Source organism: Mustelus asterias, chromosome 20, assembly GCF_964213995.1.
Source record: "Mustelus asterias chromosome 20, sMusAst1.hap1.1, whole genome shotgun sequence".
NCBI classification, from domain to species: domain Eukaryota; kingdom Metazoa; phylum Chordata; class Chondrichthyes; order Carcharhiniformes; family Triakidae; genus Mustelus; species Mustelus asterias.
In genome coordinates this window covers 59,781,597-59,793,710 of record NC_135820.1, presented here as the reverse complement: position 1 = coordinate 59,793,710, position 12,114 = coordinate 59,781,597, and the positions used below count along the sequence as shown (strand labels likewise).

Genomic DNA, 12,114 nt, shown 5'->3' with positions numbered 1-12,114 from the left:
GTACCCGAACAGGTGCCGGAGTGTGGGGATTTTCACAGTAATTTTATTGTAGTGTTAATGTAAGCCTACTTGTAACACTAATAAATAAACTTTTAAAATACATCAAAGTAATAAGGTACATTTGCCACTGTAATATCTGAACACAATTAACTTTTTTTTGTATTCAGAAATAAAGCTATAAATCTAAAAAAAATATTTTAATCAAAATTTAAAATATCATATTGATATTTCACTTGAGAGAGGGAACATGTATCTTAATTTTGTGATTCTTATTGATTGAAAGCAAATGATTTGTATCGCTGTAAGATTGCATTGTAAGGTTCCTTCCAGACTTTGTAATTATGCTTTCCTAAAAAGTGAATTTAACTTAAAATAAACTAAAACAGAAGCACTTCAGCTTGGCTTATCTTAACTGTTAGGGTAGCTGTCATTTGAAAATGATGCAACAATCTTTTACTAAAATAGAACAATTCATTGCACTTTTTAACCCGAACACAAATTTCAACTGGTTGAAAAGTTATTAATGAGTAATTCTCTGACTTTGTCTTACACCAATTAGGGGAGGAGGTGGCATAGTGGTAGTGTCAGTGGACTAGTAATCCAGAGATCCAGGGTAACGCTCTGGGGAGCTGTGTTCGAATCCCAGCATGGCAGATGGTGGAATTTGAATTCAATAAAAATCTAGAATTAAAAATCTAATGATGACCATGAAACCGTTGTCAATTGTTATAAAAAAAACCCCATCGGTTCACTAATGTCCTTTAGGGAAGGAAATCTGTATATTTGCCTGGCCTACATGTGTTGTAGTTGACTCTTAAATGCCCTCTGAATTGGTCTAGCAAACCATTCAGTTCAAGGACAATTAGGGATTGGTAATAAATGCTTCATGAATAAATAAAAGAAAAACTCCACCCCCAAACCTCATTCCCACTGCCAATTCTACCAAACCCTGAAGGAAACCTTGCTTGCTATAAGTGTACATTGAGAGATTCCAGTGTTCGCAACTCACAATACCATAAGGACATAAGAAATAAGAGCAGGAGTAAAGCCTGCTCCACCATTCAGTAAGATCAAGTTGACCAAATTGTGGCCTTAACTCCACTTACCAGCCTGACCAACAACCCATTCCCCCGCCATAACCTCTGATTCCTGCAGATCAACAATCTGTCTAACTCAGCCTGAAAAATATTCAATGTCACATCCTCCACTGCTCTCTGGGGTAGTGAATTCCAAACAGTAACAACCCGCGGAGAGATGAAATTACTCCTCACTTCTGTCTTAAATGGGACACACCTTATTTGAACCTTTGCCCCCTCATTCTAGATTACCCCCACGAGGGAAAACAAAGTCTGTCAAGTCTCCTCAAAATCTGACTCATTTCACATTACATTCTTCTAAACTCCAATGAATATTGATCAGGTTTTGACATCCAACAGCCAGGATTCTCCCAAAACAAAACTAAGTGCCCAACGGGCGGGAAAACAGGAATATTTCCCGCCCGTTTTTTGGGCGTACTTACCTGAATTAATCTCTGACACCCTGAGCAATGCAGAGTGCCTCAGCGTGATTATTCTGAAAAGTAGGGATTGGGGCCTATTCCCCGAGAGGCCGGCAGCATAGCGCTGAGCGGCCCACTGCGCATGTGCCAATCTGTCAGTATGGAGATTGGCACATGCGAACTGGCCTGCCCATCGCCAGCCTTCGATTCACTGGTCTTCCCCGCAACCCCTGATTGCTGGCCTTCCTGACCCCAAACCCCCTCCCCACCCGATCGCTTTCTTACCATAACCCCGGCCCCCCCCCCCCACCCGGGCCAACCGAGATCCACCCCCCAGCGGGCCAGCCCTGACTTCCCCTCCCCCCCCCCACCCCCACGCCAGCCCCGATCTACCCTTCCGATAACCAGGCCCAACCAACCCCCACCCAATGGCCAGCCCCGATCACCCTCTCTCCCTCTCCCATCGATCCCACTTGCAGAGCGGCAGCATGTCCTCCTCCCCCATGAACACCCCCAATAGGCCCCACCCCCAATATACCCCATCCTCTCTGGCCCCACCCCCTTGTGATTGCCCGGTGTCTGGTGGGCAGTGCCCAGTGGGCAGTGCCAGTTTACCTCAATGTCCTCTGTCACCTCCAATGGGCTTCCAGGGAAGGCCAGTGATCAGGAGGCCAGCAGTCTGGGCTACTCCATATGTGCCAATCTCCACGCTGACAGATCGGCGCATACGTAGTGGCCCATTCAGTGCTATGCTCTCAGGCAGGAGCAGCCCACCACTTTTCAGCATTAATCATTCTATGGCACTCTGTATTGCTCAGTGTCGGAGATTCGTTCTGGTAAGTACACCCACAAAATAGGTGAAAAATACTGCTGTTTTCCTGCCCGTGAGGCACTTAGTTTTGTGCCACCATGCCATTTAGGGGTGGCATGGTGGCACAGTGGTTAGCACTGCTACCCCTCAGTGCCAGGGACCCAGGTTTGATTTCAGGCTTGGGCCACTTCTGCGTGGGTTTCCTCCGGGTGCTCCGGTTTCCCCTCTCAGTCTGAAAGACGTGCTGGTTAGGTGCATTGGCCGTGCTAAATTCTCCCTCAGTGTACCCGAACAGGCGCCGGAGTGTAGTGGCTCGGGGATTTTCACAGTAACTTCATTGCAGTGTTAATGTAAGCGTATTTGTGACACTAATCAATAAACTTTAAACTTTCGTTTTGTTTTGGGAGAATCACGGCCTACATCTATTGGTTCCATTTTCGGTTATTCATTCCCATTTGGAGGATTATGCATTGTTCACTGATATGTGCAGAGCTCGCCACTGGAAGCAAAGACCCTCCCATCCCACCCGCCACGGGAGTTAGAAATCATAGAATCCTACAGTGCAGAAAGACGCCATTTGGCCCATCGAGTCTGCACCAACCACAATCCCACCCAGGCCCTATCTCCATATCCCCACATATTTACCCATTAATCCCTCTAACCTATGCATCCCGGGACACTAAGGGCAATTTAGAATGGCCAATCAACCTAGCCCGAACATCTTTGGACTGTGGGAGGAAACCGGAGCACCCGGAGGAAACCCACGCAGACACAGGGAGAATGTGCAAACTCCACACAGACAGTGACCCGAGCCGGGATTCAAACCCAGGTCCCTGGAGCTGTGAAGCAGCAGTGCAAACCACTGTGCTACTGTGCCGCCCGAAAGTTGTAGCAGGTGAGGGTTGAGCCACATTTTGGGTGTCAGGTAGCACTGCCAGGTTGTCATTGCCAGATGGACACTGTCCAACCATGTCCCCGACCACTCGGGGGGCTTCAGTGGTCTCCGAGCTCCCCTGGTGTGGCCATCATGCCTGGGCTCCCTTTGTGGAGACTAGTAGTGATTCTCGTCGGCTTCCCACTGCGTTCGAGGATTGGAGAATCCCGGGACCAAGGAAAATCTGGCCTCAAACTGACTAGGCATATTTAAATGCATATTTTTATATGCTAATCTGGTTGGAATCAGATTCCATCCCGGCATGGTGGCTGAGGGGATTGCAATGGGGTTCCCACTGGTGAGGAACACGCTGGACCCTTCACCCATGACTCTCTGACCCTGCGCCACCCCAACACGATCAGCTCCAAGCATGATGTGACCAGAAGATCAAGGCCATCCTGTTTGGATGGTCAGCGCTTAGTCTGGCTCCTGCCTCAGTTCAGGCAAACCATTCATCATGACATTACTTCCATGGCCTAAACAATGGATCCCATTCTGGCGTAATGACTCTGCTCCCCAAGCTGATATGTGATAAGGTCCATCTCTCCTTTCTGTTTTTGACGCTTGGTTGTATAGTGGCTGATATCTGGGGCCATCAGCTCCAGTGGCCTCCCAGTTTCTTTAATTGGATTGTCTGATGGCCACTCTTTTGGCTTTGAGATGGTAAAGTCCCAGTGTCTCGGTTTCAGTGTCGACCTATTTTGAATATTAACCCCTTACAGTACAGTTTCAGGTTCGGCCCATTAGTTCCCAGTATTTATGTCCCTGAAGCTTTGGGGCTTTTATATTTAATAAAAGTCCAGTTAGCTTCGGGGAGAGGGGGGGGGGGGGGGGGGGGGGGGTAGTATAGATTATGTTCAATTAAAAGAATAGATAATTTCTCATTTCCGTTCTATTTTGTTTGTTTGTGATGATCTCAGAGGGCATTTGCAGAACAAGGGCCAACCTGAGCTGTATTGCTTCAGTAAATATTGGCACGGTAGCACAGTGGTTAGCACTGTTGCCTCACTCGCCAGGGACCCGGGTTCGATTCCCAGCATGGGTCACTGTCTGTGCGGAGTCTGCACGTTCTTCATGTGTCAGTGTGGGTTTCCAGTTTCCTCCCACGTTTCGAAAGACATGCTGGTCAGGTGCATTAGCCATGCTAATTTCTCCCTCAGTGTTCCCAAACAGGCACCAGAATGTGGCAACTAGGGGACTTTCACATTTTCACCAGGGGATTGCTGTGTTAATGTAAGCCGACTTGTGACATTAATAAATAATAAACTTTGGGAGCTCCACTGGATGGGTGCAAAAACAGACAGTCAGGCTTTAGTGTATTTGCCCAGTCTTCAATCTGCATTCCTGTCTGACAAAACTGAGGCTACATTTTTAAACCAAGATGAATAACCGTCAGCAAATGAATGAGTCTTTATAACAAGTCCGGGCCAGAGGGAACCAAGACAAAGATAGTGTGGATAGAATTTCTGTTTCAATTAAGTTACTCTCCAGATACATGAATTAAGTGTTAGCCAATATCTTTTGTTCCCATTCATGATGAGATAGGAAAGTGAGGTCTGGATACAATGACTTCTCCCTGACTACCTCAAACTAATATTTGGAAGTAGAAATTACTGGAAAAATTTATTCAAATTTACAGGTATATAACACTTAGATTTTGCAGAAATTTGATGGTGTTAATAACTGCTTCTGTCATCTTGAAACAGCGATGACATTTCAAACAGCTCGTTAACTCTCCCCTGACCTTGCACATTCAGCCATATTTTCATGGTGCACTGCGGCTGCAAAATTAAGAGGGCATTTGATAAATGTCTCCAGGTTCGTAAAAGGTTACGATGAAGTAACAATGATAAGATTGTTTCCACTATTTTCCTCTGAGTGCTCCCACAGTCCAAAGATAGGTTGGGTGCATTGGCCAAGCTAAATTGCCCCTTAGTGTCCCAAGATGTGTAGGTTAGGGGGATTAGCCATGGGAAATGCATGGGGTTATAGGGATAGGGTGGAGGGGAGGGCCTGGGTGGGATGCTCTTTCGGAAAGTTGGTACAGACTCGATGGGTTGAATGGCCTCCTTCCGCACCGTGGGGATTCTATAAAGAGACTGCGGATTTAAGGTAGACTAAAAAACAAATTAGGAGAGGTTTTGAAAGCTTTTGTGCACATAATGGGATTAGAACATGGAATACTCTGCCATCCAATATTGCTGAACAGAGTCCATCATGTTTTTTGCTGAGAGAAATAAAGTTGCTTGAAAAGGCAAAATATTAAAAGGGCCTGGGGAGCGAGTTGGGTACTGAGTAATCCATGTAAAGAAAAAAGCAAGAAGCCCTCTATCCTTACTGTACTGCTGGATTTGACTAAAAAACATATCACACCAATAGAACAAAACCAAAATATTGGAACTCTGAAATAAAAACAATAGATGCTGGAAAAATTCAACAGATCAGGCAGCATCTGTGGAGAGAGAAACAGAGTTAATTTTTCAGCTAATGACCTGAAAGATACAGTGGGTTTTAAGCAAATACAGAGGTAGGGAATGAAGCAAAGGGGAGGCCAGTGATAAGGCAGAAAGAAGTAAATGTCAAAAGGCATGATGCTGTACAGCAAAGGAGATGGTTGGAGATGTTACGTTAATAGAGCAGCTTGGTCAATTCATCACAACACCAAACGAATCTGTATGGAGATGCAAGGAGATGTGGGGGTGGTGGGTGATGGGGGTTCGGTATGGGCAAGCCAAGATTTGTATATCGAGCAGGAATTAGGATAGAATTAGAAGAGGAGAATGACTTTCAATTTGAAGAGATTTTCTGGACTTTTTTTCTGTACAAAAGGAGAGGAGCAAGGAAGAGAATCAGAGAGCAAAATGCCAATGGCTGGGCCTTGGCACTCAGGGTAATGCAGAGAGAATGATGCACATAGTGGTCCAGTGGATGGAAGAGGGTTTGAGTGACAGTGAGGTTAAGGTATGGACCAGGTGAATATAACCCACCTGCTTTAAATTGCACAGTTCCAGTTGGAAATGCTTCAGATTATTACCACAGATCGGTGATGTCAATGTGATTTCTAAGCAATTGCAATCCAATAAGTAAATGATTCTAAATTATTAACATTTATTCCTATGTGGCGACTGGGGGATTTTCACAGTAACTTCATTGCAATGTTAACATAAGTCTACTTGTGATACTGATGAACTTTTAAAAATTCATTTTTGGGAACCAAGTTAATTTGCAGTGTGCCTTATTACCATGCAATGCAGTTTATTACTAGTTTTCTAATCGATAAATGCCATGTAGATCTATATGCACACACCAATGCAAGTGTAAACAATAAGCATTTGCTTTTTTTTCTTGTATTCAAGGTCCAATGCAGGAGACAGTTAAAGATTTCTGGAGAGTGATATGGCAGGAGAATTCATCCAGTATCGTCATGGTAACTAATCTGGTGGAAGTGGGAAGGGTATGACATGCCTTCTAAATTTATTTTGTGTCTATCAGTTTTGTTTTAGCAAAATTAAGACTTCATAAATCGAGTTGGGATAACATTAAAGACTTGCTGATTGAAATCATGTGTTATCCCATTGTTTCTGGGCTCCTGCGTTGCGCTAATAAATACTTCATTGAATTTTATTGTGTACAATAAATTGTAAAATAAAATTCAAATAATGTCATGCTGCTCCCTTAGGACAGTGGTCTATTACCTCAACAATTTAGATAATGAAATGTAAATGCTTTAAATTTTGTCATTTAGTCCCCTAGGGAAATAATCCGACAATAGCTAAGTAGCAAAGTCTAGCGGCTTAATTGAACATAGTGAGGAAGGCACGTAAAGTGAGAAAGAAAATAAAACTCAGTCCGCACTTGAAAATGTTTGATTTTCAGTGCAGGAGAATTAAACTGTTAAGTTCTAAAAAATCAGCCGACTAAAGACCCAAAGTTGCTGGCTAGGAGATGCACGCACATCTCTGATCAAAGATGTGACGCTGTATATTGGTAAAGGAAGTAAAATAGGTAGTCGGGATCCATACCTTAAAGCACAAATACAAATAAGGGACTACTTGCTACTAGTAGAGGGATAGAGGGATACAAACGGATGGTCTAGTTAGGAACACATGATTGGTGCAGGCTTGGAGGGCCGAAGGGCCTGTTCCTGTGCTGTATTGTTCCTTGTTCTTTGTTCTTTAAAATGCTATATTTTAAAAATTTACTTTGCTGAATCTGAGTCAGGAGAAGAGATGCCCTGACCTTTAAAAAGCCTGGGTTACTCTATACCCCACTCTCCACCCCTCCTGCCTCCTATTCTCTGCTGCCCACCTCCTTCTTTCACCCACCTCCACTCCTCCACTCAGCTTCCTATCCTTCTCAACACCCATTCCCCACTCCTGCCCTCCTATCCCCTGATTCCACTTATCTGAGGGACGCTGATAGAAACAGAGAAGATAAGAGCAGGAGGAGGCCATTTGGCCCTTTGGGCCTGCTCTGCCATTCATTACGATCATGACTGATCGTCCAACTCAATAGCCTAATCCTGCTTTTTCCCCATTCGCCCCAAGTGCTATATCCAACCACCTCTCGAATACATTCAATTTAGTGGCTTGATCTTAGTTTCCACGTGTCCCCTTTCTGAGAGGCTCATCAACCTTCAGTATTCAGGCATAGAGAATGTAGAAATGGGGACACACAAATTCCTATCCCATTAGCCTCAGCAGAAATGCTGCATTGGAACATTATAGAAAGAAATTGCATTACATCTTTTCGCATCTCCCAAATTCTAAAATTGTAGTTAATGTTCTTACTTTGGCAAACAAAGCAGCAATTTGCCACCACCAGGGTCCAATTGATGTGTTGCTCTGGGATAAAATTGAACATTCAGGTCATAGAACCTGTATTCTGCTTCTTGTGTCTTATTCTCATTTGGAATTGTCTTCAGCTAGGGCAAGATGTTGTTCTGACTATTATCCACTCCCAGCCGACTAAATCTGCCCCATGCATTAGGCTTGCATGCAATTCTACAGCATTGCTGTATTGTCTAGACTAGAATACAACCTTTATCGTATCATTTCCTGTCGCACCCCACCTCTCCTCAACCATTTTGAAACACATTTTGTCCTGTATCAAAATATTGGCAACAAAATGATGCAAACCCTTTCATCAGTCCATTGTGTTCAGTGAAAGGTCTCATTATTGTACTGAAACTATGTTTGATGTTCTCTTGTATTATGTGGTGTGTCTGTTTTTTTTTCCAACTTTGATGTAGATCAGAAATGTTATATTATTTAAGATGTTAAGACATTCTAATCAAACTGTGGCACCATAAGGTTCACATTTCATTCTCGATTCTGTTTCATTATCTGGCATTGATTGGAATAGCAGCAGAAAAGGTTAAGTTCATCTGAAACATTAAAGTCAGCGGCCTAATAGCTCTGACAGCGCTGTATTGGATTCTCAGCAAGAAGCCAACTTGAAATAGCAACATTTGAGCAGCATTTTGCAACAGCTATTCTCAATGGGAATGTTTACCCATTCTGGTCAGACAACCAAATGGAATATCACCAAGGCTGAGAAAGTAACAACAGAACTGATCTGAGATAGACCATTTGGCCCTTTGAGCCTGCTCCACCACTTAATAAGAGGATGGCTGATCTTCAACATGAACTCTGCCTTCCAAACTACCACACGTCCCTAAACTCCCTTGGCGTCTGAAAATCTATCAATCTCAATCTTGAGTACACTCAATAACAGAGCATCCATAACTCTCTGGGGTGGAAAATTTGTAAGATTCACAACACTTTGAGGAAAGCAATTTCTCTGCATCTCAGTTCCAAGTGGTAACCCTTTATTCTGAGACTGTGACCTTGCGTTCCAGACTCCCTAGCCTGCGGAAACATTTTCTCATCATCATCTACCCTGTCAAGCCCCTTCGGAGTTTGACATGTATCAATTAGATCATTTATAGTCCTTCTGAACTCCACAGAAGATAGGGCTAGTCTACTCAATCTCTCTTCACAGGACAATCCCCTCATTCCAGGAACTATTCTAGTAAAATTTCATAGCACTCACTCCAGGGCAAGTATATACTTTCTTAGGTGAGGAGGCCAAAACTCCTCACGGTACTCCAGGTATGGCCTCACCAATCTCCTGGACAATTGCAGTAACATTTAGTGCCTGTGGAGCTACTACAGGTGCTTGATCCTCACCTTATCAATTAAGCACTTAGCACTGAGGCCTATCTACTGACTGCAATGCTTCCAACATGTGAGGTATTAATCCTGCATTCAGACCATACATCGAGCTTATTAAAGCCGAGATACTGGTTTGAGGAAAAACTCCATGTTATGGTCAGAGAACCTGTACAGGACTCCACTTGTGACAGGCAATTCAAGCAAGGACTGTGTAGCAAAACCGATCTTCTGCTTTGCCAATCCTCCCTCTCCTCCACATTGGGGAAATGTTCAAAATGCAATCAGCAAATCAAACCATTTTAAAAGAAGGACCTCTTTATTTTAAAAAAAAATCAGGCCCCACTGGGAAGGCAGTGCTTAGCCAGGGCTACATTATTGACCTCTGTACCTCTGTATGACTGTGATTTGTTACAACTAGAGACGGTGAAAACTGACCAGCACTCTTTCTTCCCTGCAGAAAGGTACATCCTGTCAATTGATTAGAAATTGACATTGGCACCACCAATCATGAAATCATTACCTCGTGTAATAACGTTTCCACGCTCTCCACAATTTCCTGGTTTACATTCGCAGTTAGCAAGGCACCTGCCAGGAACACAAAGTGTACAACACCCATATTCCAATATCAATGGGGTGGCACGGTGGCGCAATGGTTAGCACTGTTGCCTCACAGCACCAGGGACCCGGGTTCAATTCTGGCCTCAAGTCACTGTCTCTAGAGTTTGCACGTTCTCCCCATGTCTGCGTGGGTTTCCTCCGGGTGCTCCGGTTTCCTCCCACAATCCAAAGATGTGCGGGCTAGGTTGATTAGCCATGCTAAATTGCCCCCAGTGTCAGGGGCTTAGCAGGCTAAATATGTGGGGTTACGGGGAATAGGGCCTGGGTGGAATTGTGGTCAGTGCAGGCTTGATGGGCCAAATGGCCTCCTTCTGCACTATAGGAATTCTATATCAACCCCAAGTTCTTGTGGTGCTTGTGGAGGAAATTTGCCTCCTGCAATTTATACAGGGAAGAAATGTTACTTGTTTTGGTGTTTTATGTCTAATTCTGACATAACATGAGGTTCACAATGCAAAACATGATTCACTGGTTATATGGATTGATACTGCAATTGGCCTTTGGTGTCCCATATCTTATGCCTAAGCACTATGTTACCTGTGTATCTCATGCCGACAATTACTTCCGAGAGACCTATTTTTGGATAAATCAGTAAGCTTCTGTTAGTGGAAGAGATTGGGATGGTAAAAATGACAAATATGCATTTGACCCTCTCGTCCTGTCTGTCATATATCAAAGGATTGGTGACCACCAAATTGAGTAACTAACCAACAATTTATTGTTACGAATAAACTATGTGCAGAATGCAAGAAATGTGCTCCTGACGACTTTGACTCCAGTCTCAAACTGATTGTCCATGCTCAGCCCCAGGATTCGTGCGCTTGGGCCCAATAGGCCAATCGGGTCACATGTCCACCCCCCCCCCCCCAAAACCTCAGCCCTAAAAGAGGAGCACTACTACATTGGCTGGAATCTTACTACCATTCACACCAGTGGGATAGGGGTGGCACAGTGGTTAGCACTGCTGCTTCACAGCGCTGGGGACCCAGGTTCAACTCCCGGCTTGGGTCACTGTCTGCGCAGGGTCTGCACTTCCTCCCCATGTCTGCATAGATTTCCTCCGGGTGCTCTGTTTTCCTTCCATGGTCCAGAAGACGTGCTGGTTAGGTACATTGGCCATGCTAAATTCACCCTCTGTACCCGAACAGGTGCCAAAGTGTGGCGACTAGGGGATTTTCACAGTAATTTCATTGCAGTGTTAACGTAGGCCTACTTGTGACACTAATAAATAAAGTTTTCCCATCCCGCTGCAGTGAACGGAGACTTGGCTGGCTGCCAAATTCTCCGACCTCGCGGCAGCGGGAGCGTGGTGTGAATGGCAGGTAAGATTGCGCCACCTGTCTGTCACTGTGTCCAGCCTCAGAGAATGTTCTCCATCATGTCTCCCAGTCCAGTAAATTCTTCCTTATGATAACTTACATTTCCTACCTTTTCCATAGTGTTTAAATGCTGATTGAATTCATAATTGATGTGATTAACTAGAGTTAGAAACTCTAAAAGCATACTGTGAAGTCAGGTTGAATTCATTGCCTGCCCTGAGCAGATTATTTTCTCTGCAGGGTGAATTAATTGATTTGAGCGGTTGTACGCTGATTACATCAATAAGTGGAGCGCGCTGTAAAATTTCAATGTTTTCATTTCGGAGTCTGGCCTTTGAGGATAACTCCATCTTACGAGTGCAGATCATTTTGCCATATACTGTTAACTTGCTTGATGATTATAGATTGCAACAACAGCCACTACTTAATTCCATTCATTTATTTTGATTGAAGCAGGTCAGTACCAATCTGTGAAATTGTATTTAGAATCCTTGATGTGATGTAACCTGTGGAGGAGTTTAAAAGCCAGCCCTGCGAATACATATGGTAATAGTCCCACACTGTGCTCATATCTGTAAGCCTAGGGTAAAAGGACAGGGATGGTACCTGCTTCCAAATCTAACACGAGAGGGAGGCGATGGCCTCGTGGTATTATCGCTCGACTATTAATCCAAAAACTCAGCTAATGTTCTGGTGACTCGGGTTCGAATCCCGCCATGGCAGATGGTGGAATTTGAATTCAATAAAATAATATCTGG

General features: G+C 44.2%; 1 protein-coding gene across 2 annotated transcripts in view; it reads left to right on the top strand.

Annotated features, from left to right (window-relative positions):
* ptprt (protein tyrosine phosphatase receptor type T) overlaps nt 1-12,114 on the top strand; it is a 999,403-nt gene that overhangs the window by 931,107 nt on the left and 56,182 nt on the right. The window contains exons 22-24 of one of the 2 annotated variants that reach the window (XM_078236147.1): nt 6,600-6,697; nt 7,344-7,383; nt 10,842-10,852. In XM_078236147.1, the coding sequence (XP_078092273.1) occupies nt 6,600-6,697; nt 7,344-7,383; nt 10,842-10,852 (149 nt within the window). The remainder of the gene's footprint in view (nt 1-6,599; nt 6,698-7,343; nt 7,384-10,841; nt 10,853-12,114) is intronic. The other variant, XM_078236146.1, reaches the window with a different exon arrangement.